This window comes from Sceloporus undulatus, chromosome 6, assembly GCF_019175285.1.
Source record: "Sceloporus undulatus isolate JIND9_A2432 ecotype Alabama chromosome 6, SceUnd_v1.1, whole genome shotgun sequence".
In the NCBI taxonomy this organism is placed as follows: domain Eukaryota; kingdom Metazoa; phylum Chordata; class Lepidosauria; order Squamata; family Phrynosomatidae; genus Sceloporus; species Sceloporus undulatus.
This window is the reverse complement of record NC_056527.1, coordinates 123,875,652-123,895,018: the sequence shown is the minus strand read 5'-3', so window position 1 is coordinate 123,895,018 and position 19,367 is coordinate 123,875,652. Positions and strand designations below refer to the sequence as shown.

At 42.4% G+C, this 19,367-nt stretch overlaps 1 protein-coding gene across 4 annotated transcripts in view; it reads right to left on the bottom strand.

Moving 5' to 3' along the window:
- The window catches only part of PPP3CC (protein phosphatase 3 catalytic subunit gamma), a 58,301-nt gene that overhangs the window by 13,084 nt on the left and 25,850 nt on the right, over positions 1-19,367 (bottom strand). For 2 of the 4 annotated variants that reach the window (XM_042473309.1, XM_042473311.1), the window contains exons 2-11: positions 17,624-17,821; positions 17,202-17,326; positions 10,126-10,237; positions 6,957-7,102; positions 6,376-6,515; positions 5,524-5,601; positions 5,334-5,428; positions 2,639-2,764; positions 1,551-1,628; positions 199-225 (exon numbers count right to left, since the gene is read on the bottom strand). In XM_042473309.1, coding sequence (XP_042329243.1) covers positions 199-225; positions 1,551-1,628; positions 2,639-2,764; positions 5,334-5,428; positions 5,524-5,601; positions 6,376-6,515; positions 6,957-7,102; positions 10,126-10,237; positions 17,202-17,326; positions 17,624-17,821 — 1,125 coding nt within the window. The remainder of the gene's footprint in view (positions 1-198; positions 226-1,550; positions 1,629-2,638; positions 2,765-5,333; positions 5,429-5,523; positions 5,602-6,375; positions 6,516-6,956; positions 7,103-10,125; positions 10,238-17,201; positions 17,327-17,623; positions 17,822-19,367) is intronic. The other 2 variants (XM_042473312.1, XM_042473310.1) reach the window with 1 other exon arrangement.

Sequence of the window (19,367 nt, the reverse complement as noted above, 5' to 3'; positions counted from 1 at the left end):
GTTCAGGTTCCTGGTGGAACACAAGAGGGTTAAAAAAAGAAACAAAACCAAACGCACCACGTTCATGTTAAAACTGAAGGGGGAGAAGGGGGGAAATGGCGAGACTTTCCAACTAGTCAGCTATTCAAAATCCACTCCAAGGAAATCTGGTGGCACAGGCAGTGAGAATTAAGCTTTTAGCAAATTCTAGCTGGGTACCTTTCGGATAGCTTGAAATGTAGTTATCTTCAGGGAGAAGAGACACCAAGTAAACAAGGAGATGAAGATAGAGATAGAAGAAACAAATTTAATTTCCACGGGAGGGAGGAAAAACATTTTTTTTAAAAATGCAATGGGACAAGAAGGATTTGTAGATAGTTCTCTTCCGCACTTGTATCATGCTCACTTGGCTAAGTCTTCCTCTCTTTTTCTGTTACTCTAGCCACCAAACTCCGGGCGGACAATCTACTTGCCTCCCTGCTGCATCATATAAAGATTACTAAAGGGGCTCTGGGCTGGGGGATGAGTTGGTTTTATTTCTGAAGACTATGCATAAATGATGAAAAAGCCAATCCAATGACCAGTGACTGAAAAGCTGATCTGATTTTCAGATCTTACTGCAAGATCGCTTTTTCACTGATCTTACAGTAAAAAATAAATAAATATTTTTTTGCATTGATTAATAGCATCCATGCCAGCTAAACAGTGCCAAAAAGCCCCAAAACATATTACAACGGCAATGAAGAAAATTGGCCTTCAGCTTCAGCCATTAAGGAGTTGTGTTGCCCTAAAAAACAAAACAAAAGACAAAAGCTCCCTGCAAACCCAGGTGTTGCAACTTGAAAGACTGGCTACATGCAAGAGTCTTTCTGGGAGTTGGGACAGTAGAGCAGAGCTGCAAGGATCTATAGCTATGGGACTCCTGTAAGTGCTTCAAGTTGTTTTCTGCAGAAGCCAAAACAAGCCCCCAGAAGCATGATAACCCTATGCTCATCTTGCCCTGATTATCACAGGTATCTATAGTTCCCGATGACAAGCTCCCTGCGCCATGTCCAGACTACTTCTGGAACAAAGGTTTGTTAGTATTCCACACCTGTACTCTTGGTACACTTTCCCTTAGATGTGAAAGTTATTGGTCCAAAGGTTGTTGTACTATCTGATTCAATCTGTTTTACAACTCCTATCAATTTGTACTCAGAGTAGAAAGCAGTACCAATTACAAATGGCAAAAATGAGCAAAGAGGCTCCCACCCGAATCATGCTTCCCTCTTCCTAACTCTCCCATCTATCTTCATCACATCTGCAAAAATATCAAGCCATTGGTGCTGGATCAGGAAAACTGCGAGGAGGAGGATGAAGAAGAGGAGTGGTTGGCTCTAGCTGTACTAAAGAAACAATAACCTATAAATAGCCAAAGATGGTGAGCTTCAGCTATGAATGAAAAAGATGGCAATAAAACGGTGCTAAGAACAAGGCTATACATCCAGAACTGAATGTCAATTTCGTTGGATTGCCTTGAAAACCCCAAACCTAGCCACACCCTTCAAGTGTAAAAAAAGTATTTTTTTTACCGTCCAACGTTTCATCTCCATCTGAAATAAGCTCATCATCAGAACAGATGTTGAGGATGTTAACCAGCATCTCTGTAACTGCAGGAAGTAGTGAGAAATGGGAAGAGTGATTAACAACCACACTATACATGAAGAAGCTGCACAGTACATAAATGGGCTGGTTCATACAGAGTTATAATGCTAGATGAACCACTGTGATCACAGGCTCCCTTCAGCCCTGCAACTTGTTCCAATTTAAGAAATAAATTTCTCTTCAGCAGAAACCAGCATTTGCCACTGCATCTGAATTGAGAAGATACATTTGCCTTCCAAATCAGGACTGCAAGCTCACTTCAAGCTGTGATTTGCAAACTTGATTTGGAGGGCAAACACAGGGCACAGATTGCAGTCAGATGCAACAAAAATGATGTGTTGTGCTGCAGAATTAATTCAATTAACTAGAGAAGTGGAGGAAAGAGTGTGAGAAGACAGCCTGGATAGCAAAAGGCATGGTTTGGTGTGAGAAACGAACCAGGCCAATTTGTCAGTTCTTATGGTGTCTACTGATTGCCCAAGTATCAAATGCAAGCTAAGTACTGTGTCACAATTCACATTCAAAACAGCTGAAATTAAATTTAAATTAGGTAAAACCTTTTAAAAGGTTAGAAACACTATCTAGGCCTCCATCTCACAAATGCTTGAACCGAAACCCCTAGCTGTATTATCCAGCTGAAGTAAAACATATGTTTGCCCAATTAAATTTATGTGTTTACCCCATTAGCCTTGTCTTTCTCCCTCCTCCCTTCCCTCCTTTCTCTGTATTGCTAATCTCTGTCAAAATGTATATTGTAAATACTCTGAGGCAGTAAAACATCCCACCCTTTTAAAACATCTTATATTACTTTGTAAAGCATGATGATGGATCCACCCCATAACTGCTATCAAACTCTATGTAAACTTCTAAACCATTTGCTTCAGCAGTAGGCAAGCTTGCAGAATGCAATAATGCCTTTCAGGCAGCAATATTATTGCTCTAAAGGAATCTTTCCCCCTGCTCCTTGATATGCGGTTTTCCTATCAAAAATGTTATAATACAATTTCTCTCTTACCTTTTTCCCCTACAAAAGGCAAAGACCATGTGAAAACATCCATGAAATTTGGAAGCCAGTACGGGTGTGGAGAACAGTTAAACTGCCTGATGTTCATGACATTATTTTCATATTTCAGCACAGCAGCTAGAAGAAAACAAGAAGGAGGAAAGGAGAGAGATCACAACAATGCTCATTTAGCTTCTTCCCTCCAGATTAACAGAGCTCTAAATGTGCAGTTACACAGTTCCTCTTAAAACAAGACAACAGCACATAAAGGTGCCTGTTGAGAGGCAGACTGGCTGTATTTGGACATAATGCTAAATGGGAAGAAAATGTGGTTAGTTTGAACTAGAGTTTATCTAAACAAGCTAAAATCAAACCATAGTCTACAACCCTGGCTTGTCCAGACTAAGCATAGGTAAAACTAACCAGTATGTTCTGATTCGGGCATGAAGATTAGTTGAAAACAGAAGCAGAGGTTTTCTACTTCATGTGTGAAGCTGCATGACAGGGTGGGAGAAAGCAGGCTCACACATGTAACACAACATTATGGTTTAGAGGTGTATCTAAAACAGGACAGTTACTACTTTGAGATGATGAAACACAGAAGAAGGTACAATATAATGGAACTATCACAGAGCTTGGGAGCAGTCACTAAGAAACCTCCCTCCTGCTTTCCCACCAGCCATGCCTGTGAGATGGAGAGGAGAACATTCCCTGAAGAGCTCACAGCCCAGTCAGGCTCTTGAGAGGCAAAATGGTATTTCAGATAACTGGGAAATGAGATGCATAGGATTCTACAGGTCACAACCAGCACTTCGAATTACACCAGGAAACAGATTGGTACTGGTAGAACTGTTGTAACAGAGGGACAGTTTTTTCTTGTAACTAGTCCGAGTCAACAGTCTGGTTGCAGCTCTGTGGACCCACTGGAGTTTCGTCAAAGGCAGGCTCCAGGTGGATCATATTGCAGAAAGAATGGCTTGTGTCAGAATAGCAAGATCAAAAGTCTCCAGAAATAACTGCAGGTGGTGACTTCCACAGAAACCAAAGCTTTCCAGCTCAGGGTTGAATCAAGGAGAACGAATTATGAATTTATGTCTTTAGGATGAGTGCAACCCCATGTAGTCCAGCCTGAATATTCCTTGATCTGACCTTTCAATCAAGAGCACATTTTTCTTGTCTGGCTTAAGTTTCAATTCATCTGCCCTCATTCAGCCCATAGACACTTTATGGTTTAGAACTGAAGCAGCATCCTTAAATCAAGGCGGAAAGAAGTAGAATTGGATGTTATCAGCACACTGGTAGCAATCAGATCCCAAAGCTCCAGAAAGTCTCTCTCAGTGGTTTCATGTGTATGTTTAATAGCATGGAGGACAAAATGAAACCCTGAAGAGCCCACAAGCAAAAGGCCAAGAAACTGAGCAGCAGTACCAAGCATGGCCTTCTGGGTTCATCCCTCCAGGAAGGAATGGAGTTCCTGTAACACAGTGCATCCAAGACCCATCCCTGCCAAAAGCCAAGGTGCTATGTCCAACTGTGTCAAAAACTATTGAGAGGTCCAGCAGAACCAACAGCAACAGAGTTCTCATGTTCGGTTCCCAGGATAGGTCATCTACCAATGTGATCTCCTTTGTCTAACCAGGTCTGTAGCATACAGGTTTCAAAAGAACTGCATATAACTGATTCTTATCCAGTCTTGACAACGAATGGTCAATTTTCTCGCATCACAGATATATACCACCCTGCCTCCAATGTGCTCAGGGTTACATGTTCTTCTCATGTATTCTGACAAACTGTTTGAGAGCTTGACTAGGATTTTGGGTGATCAAGGTTCAAGTCTTCACTCAGCCATGGAAATCCACTGGGTGACCTTGGACAAGTCATACTCCCTCGGCCTCAGAAGGCAATGTCAACCTCCCTCTGAACAAATCATGTCAAGTAAATTTCTTGATAGGGTCGTCATAATGTCGCTGCAGGTCAGGAACGAATTAAGGCACATAACAACAATCCTTGTAACAATCCAGTGAGGTAAGTTCATCTTGCAGACCTCTGGCTGTATAGAGAATTGAAAGATCTCCCTACCCCGAAACTCTCTTTCCCCATCTTTGATGAAACGATTTCTGTATCTTGTCAACAGGCCTAGAGACCAAGTCATATCACCATACCAGACTCAGATGATCTAGGATGACAGAAAAGTGCCAGACAAGGCCTGCAGAATGGTTGCAACACAAATATTGCAGAGACCTTAATCACAGACACAGAACTAAAAAGCACCAGTGTGAAGACTGACCATCCAAGGAGATACGATGAAGTAAGACAGGAAAATACTGCATACCGTAATAATAACCCATGTAACACTCTCAGCCCTCAACCCCAACGAAACAGCCTTCAGGCTGGTTAAAATTTCAACTATTAAGATACAGGGAAAGGCAAAAGGAAAAGAGGAGCAGGACATGCTTTTAAACCCATCACCATAAGAGCCTGATTTCACAAATCTATTGGGTCTCAGCATTTCTGATTGAAAAGCTAAGCAAAATGTGTTTCCCTCTTCTAAGAAAGTAACATGTTAAGTGAAGAAAAGGATGAAAGGGAGATGTTCTATTAAGGAAAAAAATATAGCTGTATGCACACATACTGCCAAACACACAAAGGAATCAAGATCAGTAATTAATTCACCATGGTCAACCATGACACACAGCCCAAGTCTTACCTTTGTTGTTATAGACATCTAGATAATTTGGTGCAGAAAAGATTGTGATTAGGGATGGAAAACCTGTAGTCTGGCTTTTTCTGTACATTCGGTACCTGCAAAAGTTGGCAGAGAAAAGGTGGGATGACTTTGCAAAATACACATGATAAAGAAGCTGTTCAACGCAAGTCTAAAGTTATTTTGAACCTACCCAGCATCCTGGGCTTCGTGTGCTCGGATCACAGATAATAAATTATTGTTTTGCAAAAATTCACAAATCGCGGGGTAACTGAAAAGGAAGTTTAAAGGCATGTTAACATGTGCTGAAGGAAATTATAATCTCTGTATCTCAGTTTTTCTCTACGTAGCTCAGGGTACACATGGAATTACCCCAATTTATCCCACCAATCTTGCAAGTCAGTGAGTTTGACAATGAGCGATTTGGTTGAGCGTCATGCTGTAATCTTTATGGCTGAGAGTGGAGCTTTGAACCCACTTCTTCCTGGTCCATGTCCAACATTCCATTTGCTGTCTCTTTCTTTCCAGGGGAGATCCAAGAGATTTAGAGAATGATCCAACTCTCGGAATCATGGGAGAGTGTAATCTCCAAAAACAGCCAAGAGCTGCCAGGCACCCAAAAATCAAACTAACTTTTACAGAAGCTGTGGATCTAACACAATCCTGAAGCATACACAGGAACCTAAGAAACATATGAAACTGAATTCAGAATACACTCCTGTGCCAAATTTTCCGTTGCTTGTCAGGGTTTAAAGTCCTGGTAAATCTAAGTCCTGGTACATTTACTGCAAAATCCCCCAGTTACTTCTAGAATGTTTAAATATATTAGATAGCAGTATGGAAACTGTAATTGCATTTAGAAATAAAAATTCAAGGGGGACTTTACCATGAACCAAAGTGTAATTTTAGAATAGAATTGCCACACATTTGCTAAAAACAGAATTCTCCACAAAGCCCTGGAAGTAGAAAGGACTGAGCACAGCAAAAAAAGTTCCTGACATTTATTTTTCACTTTACCAAATATTCTGTTGCAGATGTACCTCACCTGTAGAAATAAGAGCAACCTCTAACAGTATTGTGGGTAAAGTGTTCCAATGTCTTCTCATTGCCATAATCCTCTGATGGATCAGACCATAGGAGGTCACACATGGGACCAAAGGCTGGAGGCTCCTTAAACCTGTCTAACTGGAAAACACATACACAAAGACAATTACAGGCATATAGCTATAGGACTTATTAAAATATACTGATAGGCACTAAAAACAAATATCCATTTCTGTGACAGACATATACAGTGTACATATGGACTCCAGGAACTAAATATTTAACACATTCATCTTCAATCAGCTCTGACACAGGCTACATGAATAATGACTTGCATGGGAGACAGATTTAAATCAATCTTATGGAATTCATACAGAAGTTGTCAAACTTTAGGATTACTCTGTGTTGTCAGCCCTTTCAACAAGAGGTCTCCCCTCCCTCCCAAATTACAACCCACGGACCTTGTTAGAAATAAGAATCGGACCTCGGTAGAAACCTCCAACTAAATCACATCAGCAAGATTTTACCTGTGCTGGGTTATGGAGAAGGAACAAGAAGGTAAGAGAAAGAGAGTTCACTTACTTTCCTAATGTCATCTAGACATGTGATTTCAGGAGACAGCCCTCCATGCACACACAAAAACTGCTGGTTCAAAAGGGCAGCAAGAGGAAGACAGTCAAATGTATCCATGCATGCATCGTATACCCGCTCTGAATACTTGATTCGACCTACAGGAAGAAGAAATGAAATAAAAGGGACACCTGTTATTTACCAGCAAAGTAGCACAGACTGACTGCAGGCCTCCTTGGGCGCACTTGTCCACAAGCTTCTGGTAAATACAATGACATTTAAAAGCAAAGAAAAAAAACACTTCAGTTCAAAAGGACTTTACAATGTACTGCACACGTTCTCCTTTCTCCATTTTGCCTCTGTGTTCACACTTTTTCTTCGTGGTCTTTCCATATCAAGAAGTCTGCTGAAGAATGCCAATACATCTTCTGCAGACCCTAGTATATTGTACAAGCAAGATCAACGCATTATTCTAGGGGGCACAGACAATTCACACAGGACCCGAGCCAGGCTCACCATCACTCTGTGTGAACTGGAAGTGTGTACTAAAACATACTCAACATTCCCTTGCAGCTATACATTGCATAAGATTTGGAGCGACAGGCTAGATATCTTCCAGGGAAACTTGTTCATGTGCTGATTTTCTCACTGAAGGATGCCTGATAAACCTCCAAGGAACAGTCTAAAAACAGTGCTTTAAGCCAGGCTCTCCTGCAGAAAGGACTGCCATATGGAAAGCCTCTGAAACAGTCCTGGATTTTACAAGCCTTCTTTAAGTCAGATGTCCATTATCCATCTCTGGTTACCTTTTCTTTTTTAAACAACTCATCAGATGAACAAACATCTTTAAAGTGAATTATGAAAATCAGACAAAGCAACATATTCAGACTAGTACCAGAAGAGAAAAAATAAATGAATCAGCATCCATTTTCAAAAGGAAGAAAGGTCTCCCAAGTTCTTGATATTAAGCACCTCATTATTCTACAGAAGTGCTAAACGTTGCTCATACTGCAGACTGAACATTACAGATTTAGGTACCTTTAGCCTTGTATGCTTTACAATTAAGCTTCTGATGGATTAAAATAAGAAAATAGACACATATAACAATGGAATGGGCTTTATTTAGAAAGAGAATGCCCCATGGCATATATAGCCACTGTATTCTGGGCTTTTCCTGGAAAGGCAAAAGTTACAGTGTAGGAAACAAAGCTAGATCAGGTTAAGGCTAAAAGCCAACTTGCACACAGATCAGGCCTAATATGAGGAGAGTGAGGGAAGGTTACAGTAGGGCAGAGGAAATACTACAAAAATGCAAGGAAGGCCCTTTAATCAGTTTTTTTGTGAGACTGCTAGCAGCCTCCTCCTGTCTTTTATGGGCAAGATAGGAGGTTAGAACTAGATGGATGGGGTGGTGATGGTCATAAGTCCAAAGGCTAGGAAAAGGTATCAAATTCCATGCTATACAGAGAGAGCTATGACAAGGAAGACCAGAGAAAACTGTAGAGAAATCTGTGCAGTGCAACAGACAATGAGAGGAGGAAGTACAACTATGGTGGAGAGCCTTAAAGGTCAAAGGCTTGAAGCTGATCTGCTAAGTCAGGGAATTAGTACTGAAGAAGAGGAGAGTGTAGTGAGCTGGGCCTCTGCCACCAGGCAGATGGGTTTTGGAATGTTTCTTAACATCGGGGCCAAACATTAACAATTGCCCACTGTAGTGGAAGAGTCTACTTGTATTAGTGACCTTTTTTATATTTTTTGCATTAGCCTGACAGTTTGTGGATAACCTGCTCTCACAGTTCTCATAGCTATGAGGGGATGGTGGGAGATGGGTCGCACGTGTGGATTTTGCTTTTCTTTGTTTGCTCCTGCATTATATAACCTTTGGGAATCCATTTTTCATCAGCTTCACTTGTGTGTGTGTGTGTAATGCAGCCCAGGCTCCCTATACAGACACTGATGGGGAATTTGATCACCAGCCAGAGATAGTCTGGATAGAATTAGTTCAGGGGATGAATTCTACTATTGGCTGTGAGGGGACACTAGACCCCCATCAGCTGGACTGCTTCTCTGCTGTGTACCATCTGCTGCATCATTTACCACCAATAAAGCTTATATATGATAGCAATAACATGTGTCACTGTTCAGAACCAAATGAACTCTCAAGGAAGCGTGGAACTACAACCAGCTCTAACACAGAATAGAGGGTGAGTGGGAACCACTAAGGAAAAAAGCCATCTGACAATGGAGGTGGGGTGGAGAAGGATGGGACAATGGTGGCATTTTGAAACTGAACAAAGGGTGAAGTGACAGGTTCACCTTAGTACAGTTGGCCCTCCATATCCACTGATTCTTTGTCCACAGGTTCAACCATTAATTGTTTGAAAATACAAACACACACTCTGCCCTCCATCTCCACTGATTTTTTTATCCATAGATTGGAGCATCCACGACTTAAAAATATTTTTAAAATATATAAATTCCAAAAAAGCAAACATTGATTTTGCTGTTTTATATAAGGGACACTATTTTACTATGCCATTATATTCAACGGGACTTGAGCATCCATGGATTTTGGTATCGGGAATGGTGCTGGTCCTGGAATCAAACCACAGCGGATACCAAGGGCCCACTGTATTCCAGAAAGCAAGCCTGGATATTACCAAAGGGACACCATTTCACTATGCCATTGTATTTCGTAGGACTCAAGCATCTATGGATTTTGGTATTCACAGGAGGCCCTGGAACCAAACCACAATGGATACCAAGGACCCACTGTGCCATTCTCACATAATTATAACAGGTTTTGTCTATTCAAGTCTCTCTCCCTGTCTCTCTCACACACAGAGAGTGGAAGTCACTTAGAAACCTCTGCTAAAGGGGAAGTCCTCGATCTCCCTCCAGTTCTTTCACCAGCTGCATAGTCTGGAACTGAAAGCTCTTGGCAGTAATTACAGGGTGTTGGGTCCTTAAGCTGATGGAGGTGGGAGGGAAAGCTTGTGCGGAGTCAGACTGTCAGGGAGACAGTAACACAGGAACAGTGCTAACAGACTCTGTGAAAAAGGAATTAAAACGCCCTATCCATGCATATCGGAGGAGGACAGGAGGCCAAGGACATGCACACAACCACACCAACATCTCACAGTCTTCTCGTACCCAGCCCACCTGTAAACCCCATACTTACATTCCTGCTTAAAGGTGAAATATTCTGTGAGGTGCCTGCACTCATGGTTCCCTCGGAGCAGGAATAGTGTTTTGGGGTGGTTTATCTTTAAACTCCACAAATAAAGCACGCACTAGAAGAGAGAGAGATTAAAGACACCATATGAGAAAACTCTTTTGCAGGGATACCACACTCTGAAGCTTTGTGAAGACTGGCAGAAATAATTCAGGAAGATTTTTAATTCCTGAAAGGAAAAGGAAAAGGTCTGACTGCAAGTAGGGGAAGCGGTCTATCAGGTCAATCTGTTTTTTCATGTAGCCCTTTACTGTCTGCTCTAACTAGAAGTCGTTTATCATGGATGTGGGTAAAGAGAGGTTTTTCCCATCAGCTGCTACCTGATCCTTTTAACTTGTGATACCAGGATCTGGATCTAGGATCTTTTGCATGGACAGAATTGCTACTGAGCAGACAACAAACAGGATCAGTAAGGACCAAAGGCAATGCATAGGTGGAACACTAAATCTAGAGATACGGGAACTCAGCCATGCAAGACACACACACTCCTCTGAGAAAACTGAAGTCTTGTATAGGTACCCTGCATGTTTTCAAACATTTTATCCAGATCCAGGAGGCCTTTTAAGAAAGCTGTACTCTATGGAATTTTCATGCAGTTTCCTTGTATGAAGTTAAAAGTTCTACTGATCTGGAGCACAAGAAATGTTTGCCAAAATTTTACTTACACCGGATCTATGCCAACTCCCCCACAATGCCTTTTGCTAGGCAACAAAATGAAACTGAAAGAACCAGTAATCAATGTATAATCCAATAAGCTTTCCTACAAAAATGTCTACTTTGGACATTACACTGTGGGTCAAGGATTTATTTTGCATCAGGAATGACACCTTTTGCTGTCTTCCTTTGTTTTTTCGGGTTTTTTTTGTTGTTATTGGATTTGGGGGTGGGAATGGGATGTGGGAGGCCAGCTGCGGTGGCGGAGGCATATGTGATGGGAGCCCCAATTGAGATTGTGCGAGGCAAGGGGAGACATGGCGGTAGGACTGTGGATAAGTGTTTACATGGAAGGAGAGATCGATGTGTGATACCTATCTCCCCTTCCTTCCACTTTCCTAACCAAAGAGGCCTGAGGGTCAGCCCAGTCGTACCACAAACCCTGTTACTGCTCCTTTGCAACGCCAGGTCCATAAAAAATAAGACCCACATTTTGTTCGATCTCTTACAGGATAAAAACTGTGACCTGGCGTGCATCACTGAGACCTGGCTGGGGCCTGAGAGTGAGGCAGTGTGGGCCCAGGCCCTTCCAGCCGGGTACTCAGTTAAGGACCAGATCAGGTTAGGTGGGCGGGGTGGTGGTGTTGCCTTGGTTCATAAAAATACCCTTTCTTTAACCAGGATCCCAGTCCGGAAAACAGACCACATCGAATGTATTTACCTGTCCCTGAAGGCTAGAGACAGTTTAGGGATTCTGTTGGTCTACCGGCCACCCCGTGCGCTAACAGACTCCCTATCCGAGCTGACACAGTTGGTCTCGGAACTGGTGTTGGAGTCCCCTAGGCTTCTTGTCCTGGGGGACCTCAACATCCCTTTCGAGGCCAATGATATTCCAACAGGTGCAGCTCGGGAGTTCATGACTACCATGACAGCCATGGGCCTGTCCCAATTAGTCTCAGGACCAACACATTGTGCTGGTAATACTCTTGATGTGATCTTCAGTACGGACATGGAGGTTCCGTGGGTTGAGATTTCTAATGTCTCTCCCGTGTCATGGACGGATCATTTCCTGGTTGAGGCTAGAATCAAGGCTCCTACCATTAACTCTCCCGGGGGTGGCGGACCTATTAGGATGGTCCACCCTCGAAGGCTGATGGAACCCATAAGGTTCCAAGAAGCCCTAGAGGGGTATACGACTGGCTCTGACGGCGATTCTGTTGACGCCCTTACTGACATCTGGGATACTAATCTCTCTAGGGCTATACACAGTATCGCTCCCAAGCGTCCTTTCCGGCCTGCTTCCAACAAACATCCCTGGTATACAGAAGATCTCAGGGCAAGGAAGCGGGTCGTGCAACGACTAGAGCACAAATGGTGAAGACATCAGCACTTGTCCGACAGGACACTCCTTCGCTCTCATTTGAAGGCTTATGGAGTGGCAATACGTGCAGCAAAGAATTCCTTCTATGCTGCACGTATTGCGTCCGCAGAGTCGCGTCCGGCAGAGCTGTTCAGGGTTGTGAGGGAGCTAACTCGGCTCCCTCCCACCCTGAGCCCTATTTTGGAGCCATCTAAAGCCTGCTGCGACGATTTTAACAACTTCTTTGCGGATAAAATCTCTCGGGTAAGGGCTGATCTCGACGCCAGTCTTTGTGCAGATCCTATAGTAGAGGTGTCCGAAGCGTCCGTGGTCCCTGTTATACTGGATCACTTTGAGTTTGTTAGTACCGATGAAGTGGACAAGATCCTCCGAAGTGTTAGGAGGACGACTTGCTCTCTTGATCCCTGTCCCTCATGGTTGACAGCTCAGGGGGGAGATGTGGTGCGACTAATGTTGCATCACATAATTAATACATCTCTAAGTGAGGGTCAGTTTCCATCTAAATTAAAATTAGCAGTGGTTAAACCCCTGCTAAAGAAGCCCTCCTTAGACCCCCTGCTCCATAATAATTATAGACCCATCTCGCTGCTACCTTTTTTGGGGAAGGTGATCGAGAGAGCAGTCGCCTTCCAGCTTCAGTCGATCTTGGACGACACCGATTTTCTGGACCCATTTCAAACCGGCTTCCGGGCGGGCTATGGAGTTGAGACTGCCATGGTCGCCTTAGTTGATGATCTCCGTCTGGGTATGGACAGGGGGAGCGTGTCCCTGTTGGTGCTTTTGGACATCTCAGCGGCCTTCGATACCATCGACCATGGTATCCTTCTGGGACGCCTGAGGGAGTTGGGAATTGGGGGCACTGCTTTGCAGTGGTTCCGTTCCTACCTCTCGGGCAGATCCCAGATGGTGGAGCTGGGGGACTGTCGCTCCGATAGGAGGGCCCTTACATCTGGTGTCCCTCAAGGAGCGATTTTGTCCCCTATGCTATTCAACATTTACATGAAGCCACTGGGAGAGATCATCCGGAGACATGGGGCGTGGTGTTATCAGTACGCTGATGACACCCAGATAATTTTCTCTATGTCTCCGACTGATGCAGTAACTAAGGATGGCATCTCTCCTCTAGATGCCTGCTTGGCGTCGGTAATGGGCTGGATGAGGGAGAACAAACTCAGCGTGAATCCAGGGAAAACGGAAGTACTGGTGATAGGTTCCCCGGTTTCGGGTGGTGAGATCTGTCACCCGGTCCTGAATGGGGTCACGCTCCCCCTGAAGGACTCGGTGCGCAGCCTGGGAGTGCTCCTTGATTCGTCGCTTCAGCTGACTTCTCAGGTGGATGCGACAGTCAGGAGTGCCTGCTATCAGCTTCGGCTGATACGCCAGCTGCGTCCCTACCTGGACCGAAAGGACCTAGAAACTGTTGTACATGCTTTGGTAACCTCTCGATTAGATTTCTGCAATGCGCTCTACATGGGGCAACCCTTGTACCAAACTCGGAAGCTGCAATTGGTGCAGAATATGGCAGCTAGATTGGTCGCTGGTAGTTCCAGGTCGGACCATGTAACACCTATTTTAAAAGATCTTCACTGGCTGCCTATTCGCTTCCGAGCTCAATACAAGGTGTTGGTTTTGACCTATAAAGCCCTAAATGGCTTGGGCCCAGGGTACTTAGAGGACCGCCTCTCCCCATATAATCCGCCTCGCACACTCAGAACTTCCGGGAGTAAACTATTGGAGGTCCCTAGATCCAACTATATACGGACCTCACAGAGGGCTTTTACTATTGCTGCCCCCTCCCTATGGAATAAGCTCCCTGCAGAGCTTCGCACCGCCACCTCGTTAGCTGTTTTTAAAAAACAGTTGAAAACATACCTGTTTCGGTTGGCCTTCCCACCTTAATTTGTCTATTTATTTTCCTGCCCCCTTTCTCCCATCTTCTCCCCCTCTCTTTGACCCTGGATTGATGTCTCACTTTGCCCCTGATACGTGTATTTCCCATTTTATTGTTTTCCTGTTCCTGTTCTTGTAATAATGTTTTTAACTGTTATATTGGATTTTAACATGTATTGTACTGTTTTTATGAATCTTGTAAGCCGCCCTGATCATTTTTTATGGAAGGGCGGGGTATAAATAAACATTATTATTATTATTATTATTATCCATCAAGATACTATCTTGGTAAAGATATTTAATGACTGCCAGCACTGCTCCCCAAACATCTCCTAAGTATGAGAAGAAGAAAAGTTCCATTGTGTTTTTGATCTTAAGATTTCCAGAGTCCTTGGCAGTTCACTTGTGGAAAGAAAGGGGAATGTTAAAGATGGAAGAAGGAAAACTTGACAGATGGTATTTGCTTTTGCAGGAGGCTAGGATGAGAGGCTAGAGAGGTTTAATGACATTTACAGGCAGACAACATTCGGCTCTTGGTGGTTTGCAAATAGACCCGTTATCCAGATTTTTTGAAGCTTTATGCTATGGAACCGATTACTAGAATATTGCAATATTACAATATCCAACCACAGATAATTAAGAATTACCAGATTTAAAGTGCCTTACTTTACATGTTCTTGTCACTCAGCTTTGTATACTAGAACAAGAACTCTGCTATGCATGGATCTTTCCTAATAATGTTCACATTTATTATATCTTAAATCTGTTAACTGTTTATTGGTGAGGGGCTTCTATTTTTCTCACACCCCAAATCACATGCTGGATATTACTGCTTAGGAAAAGAATACAAAGAGTACTCTTGCTGTCCCTCAAACAGTTTTCAATGAAATAGACAAAAAACAGCTGAACAGGGTTATCAAAGTAATCTAACTGTTATGTTTTTATCTTCTTTGTTAAAATAAGTTTTAATTGGATATTGTTTTGACTTTGTGTTGTTATTTTTAAATTAAATTAACGTTTAATTGTTTTTTTTCCAAACCTTCGTATAAATATTTTTAAACTGTACTCTTTGGAAGATGCTCTGGATCCTATATAAGGAGAAAGATGGGATATAAAGACATCAGTTAAGTAAGTAATAAATCATCAGAGCATGGGCAACTGTAAATATATTATCTCTGTGAAGTCTTGCTAGAAGGCCAAGCTGGAAACTTGGTCCTTTAGGGAGAGTGCAACACAGTTCGGAATGGGCTTAAAACTACCTGTCTGCACACTGAAACACCCACTAACAGCATTTTTGCCTTTTTCGGTCTGAGCTGCTGTTTATAGCTGATTGGCTATATTATCTGTCTTCCCAATTTTACTGCCTGGCTTCACCTTCAGTGTTAGAAGCCATTGCTAGATACACCTGAGCAGATAGCTTTTCAATGCAGAGAGAAGTACTGTGCATGCAGCAGCGAGCAAAGGCGTATCTTTGTGCTCAGAGGAAAAGCAAAGCTTTTCAATGCCATTTTATCAAGTGACATTTAGAGCTGCCCCCGCGTGTACTAATCAAAGCCCACCCTTGCTTTGTGGAAGATGAATACCTGATGGATAAAAAAGAAACAAATGTACCATGGGCACTCTCTCCACAGTGGACGCCAAGGAAGAAGAGGCCAAGAATAACATGAAAAGGCTCCACACTGGCAGCGTACAAAGAATGGTGATTCCAAGGAACTCCTAAAGTTGCAAATGCTAGTTGGTTCAGCATGGCTCTTCAATATTTTGGATGTGTTCCCGCAATATCCTACTGCACATAATTTTCTGAACAGCTCTTCAAGCAATAATCTCAGCACAGTTTCCTCCGCCTCCCTATATCCCAACAGCTCGGCACAATTTCCTCTACCCTTCCTCAGTTTCCAACAGCTCCTTTTGAAAGCTCTCCTCCCTCACATAAGTACTGCTGAGACAGAAAACACACAGATCTCTTCCAGGGCACCTTTATGAAACCTATGGCTCTTTGAAAGTTGTGAAGTCAAGTTTTAATTCCTTTCCTTTAAAACAGGAATTAAAAAATAATACATATCTCAATGTCCCAAGTAGCTTTGCCCCTATAATTTTGCCAACAGCAAGCACTAAAGGAAGTGTGGGTTTTCATCTTCAAGCAAAACAATCAAAGGAATTCTGAGGAAGGGAAGATGAATTTTACATTTAGAAGTACTGTAGTCACAGAATTCTGTCTACAGCAAAATTGAAACTGAGTTCTGCAAGCCAAACGTCTAACTGATTTTATGTGAAGCAAACAGCTTTGATAACAGCAATGAGAATTCCAAGAAGAGATCCCACAAATGCCTAAGTTATATAAACATGCATGAATGCATGAGGCAATGGACTTGATCCATTTCTTTTTTAATTGAAAATTAAATATTACATATACCTTCAACATTATACATTTCCATATTTTTCTTTCTTTTCCACAATTGTCTTTCTACAAAGTGTATCTTCTAGACAACCTAGATTAACTCTAGAAAAGCATAAATCAACGCACTTCCATTTGCTGTATAGAGTATCTCTCTCCACCTTTATTAGCTACTCTTAATTATTTTCTACTATTGTGTGGTTCTGACACTTTCTTGCAATTGTACTCCTCCTCCCCCCCTTATCTTACATTCTCTCACTTTCTGTTTTAGTTTGCTGTTTGGGTAACAATACAGTTTTACATTAGAAGCACTCACAATGGTATGCAGATTCAGTGGTTTACTGTTTCTTTTAAGAAATGAATTTTAACATAAATCCATAAAGAAACCATTATAAACTCAGTTTAGACTTTTTGATGTATGCAAACTATGGCTCATTTGCAGTTTTCTTCCCCCACCAGGAATGAGTTAACCCAGAGGTGATTAGTTTTACAGAAATGGACTGTCGTATTCACTACAATTTAACTATCCTGCCACTGTGGTTCTTATATTTTTATGTGTTCATTCCAAGGGAAACCCTGCTTCATGTGAATCCTCTGAAAAAAACGTACTGGTCCCCAAAGTGGGATGCAAGAAGAAAAGGTTCCACAGGTTTAGTGCAGACTTAAAAGTGCTAACCCCCAAAGGCTCAGTTGAATTGTCACCTCTATACTGAAGTAGCCTCTGTCCACGTAGTCTCCCAGGAAGAGGTAGCGAGTGTTACTGGGTGATCCTCCAACTTCAAACAACTTCATCAGGTCAAAGAACTGCCCATGAATGTCACCACACACTAAGGGAGGAAGGACAGCAAAAAGAGGGACAGGATTACATGCTAAGAAGAGAAAGGCCATAGAACTAAAAAGGAGCATGCCTTTGCTTCAGCCTAAATTGTTGTATTACACCAAGCTCATATAGTCAATCTGCCACAGTACAAATGCTCGCCTTCCTTTTCCAAGTTTACATAATTTTGTGGTTCTCAGCACATTCCAAAGGAAAGGACATGCAACAGGAAACCTGCTGGTTTGGACAGCCAAACATTCAAGGTGAGCTTCAGGAGGCCACGATGTGATAGAAAATGCTCTCTGACCTGTGATTGGAGCCTCTACTTCAATCATTGTCTTTTCGTGCCGCAGAATAGCAGCGCCATCATTGATTATCTTGAGTGCTGCATCTTCTTCCAAGCGTCCTTCTTTCACCAAGTGGTTTTTTAAGACCTCCAACCTGGGTTTCCCATCCTCAAAGACTTCTTTCAGGGTTAGCCGCTGCGTAGGGGGAAAGGGGACAGCTGGGGAGAGAAAAAGAAAGAAACATTAGAAGAGTTCCCAAATGAAACAAGAGCCCTTACAAATTCTGTCACCTGGAGAATCAGAGGGAAGCTGCTCACTGTTAAGAGATACACTGAAAGTTATTCAGATCTAGGCAATGCCTCAAGAAAGGTGACAAAATATGTCCTATATCAACACAAAATGTAGCAGGAGGATACACAAGGCTGCTAAGTAATTCCAAATTCTTCAACACCAATTGCAAATGTTTGGAATCTACATGTGGCAACTTTGCACAGAGCTGAACAAATATTTCAAATTCCCAAAGCAAGCATCACATTTCTAGGTAATACAGTTAAAATACCTTTGCAAAATGTACATTTCTATTAAGATTTATATGAATCATAGAATTGTAGAGTTGGAAGAGACCACAAGGGCCATCCAGTCCAACCCCATTCTGCCATGCAGGAAATCACAATCAAAGCATCCCCAACAGATGGCCATCTAGCCTCTGCTTGAAGACCTCCAAGGAGGGAGACTCCACTACACTCCGGGGGAGTTTGTTCCACTGTCAAACAGCCCTTACTGTCAGATGAATGCATTTCAAACTAAATTTTCAAGGGTAGCTTTATAAAATCCACAAAAAAGCCAAAGTGTGGTGTAATGATTTGAGTGATGGACTATGACTCTGAAGACCAGGGTTCAAATCCCCAGTTGGCCAAGAAAACCCACTGGGTGACCGTGGGCAAGTCACACACTCTCAGTCTTCAATATAACTCTGCCACAAGTTCTCCGTAGGGGCCATAATAAGTCAGAAATGACTTGAGGGCACACAACATCATCATCATCATCATTAATAAATATTAAGGAAATAAAAAAATAACAATAGGTGGTTGAGAAATATATCCCTGCTCCCTTTTTATTCTTCACCAAACACTGATAATGAAATAATTGACCTAAATAGACAGGCTATGAGGTCTTGAGTAACAAGGAACTGATGCAGAGTTCATATTATATAATTTGCTCAGACAAAAGGCTTGCTCTGCAGAAGATGACACAAGTAATTTCATCAGCTCCCCTCGGCTTATTCCAGCCTTGTAGGTCTCCAAAAAGGGAAGTCATGCAAACATTCCAACCGATGCTTCAAAGAAAGGCAATTCAGCCTTTCCTCAACAATATAAGCCTAGTTTTAAAAAAGATGATCACTTTATAACACCTAGTTAATGACATTTGTGCACAACCTGTACATTTGAAGCCCTTCACACACATTATAATTCTTAGAATAATCTCTTAAGTGATGTAGACAATATTAAGATACTAGCTATGCTTTCCAGCCCAAACTATCTTCCTAATGCTACTTCCCTTTGTTTTGTTGATTGTTGTTGTGTTGCTCCCTTCGCTTCCAACATTGAACCTATCATAGTGTTTTCTTGGCAAGATTTGTCCAGAGGTGGTTGCTTTTGCCTTGCTCTGAAGCTGAGAGAATGTGATTTATCCAAAGTCACCCAGTGGGTTTTTCAGGGCTGAGTGGGGAATCAAACCCTGGTCACAGTCCAACGCTTAAACCAT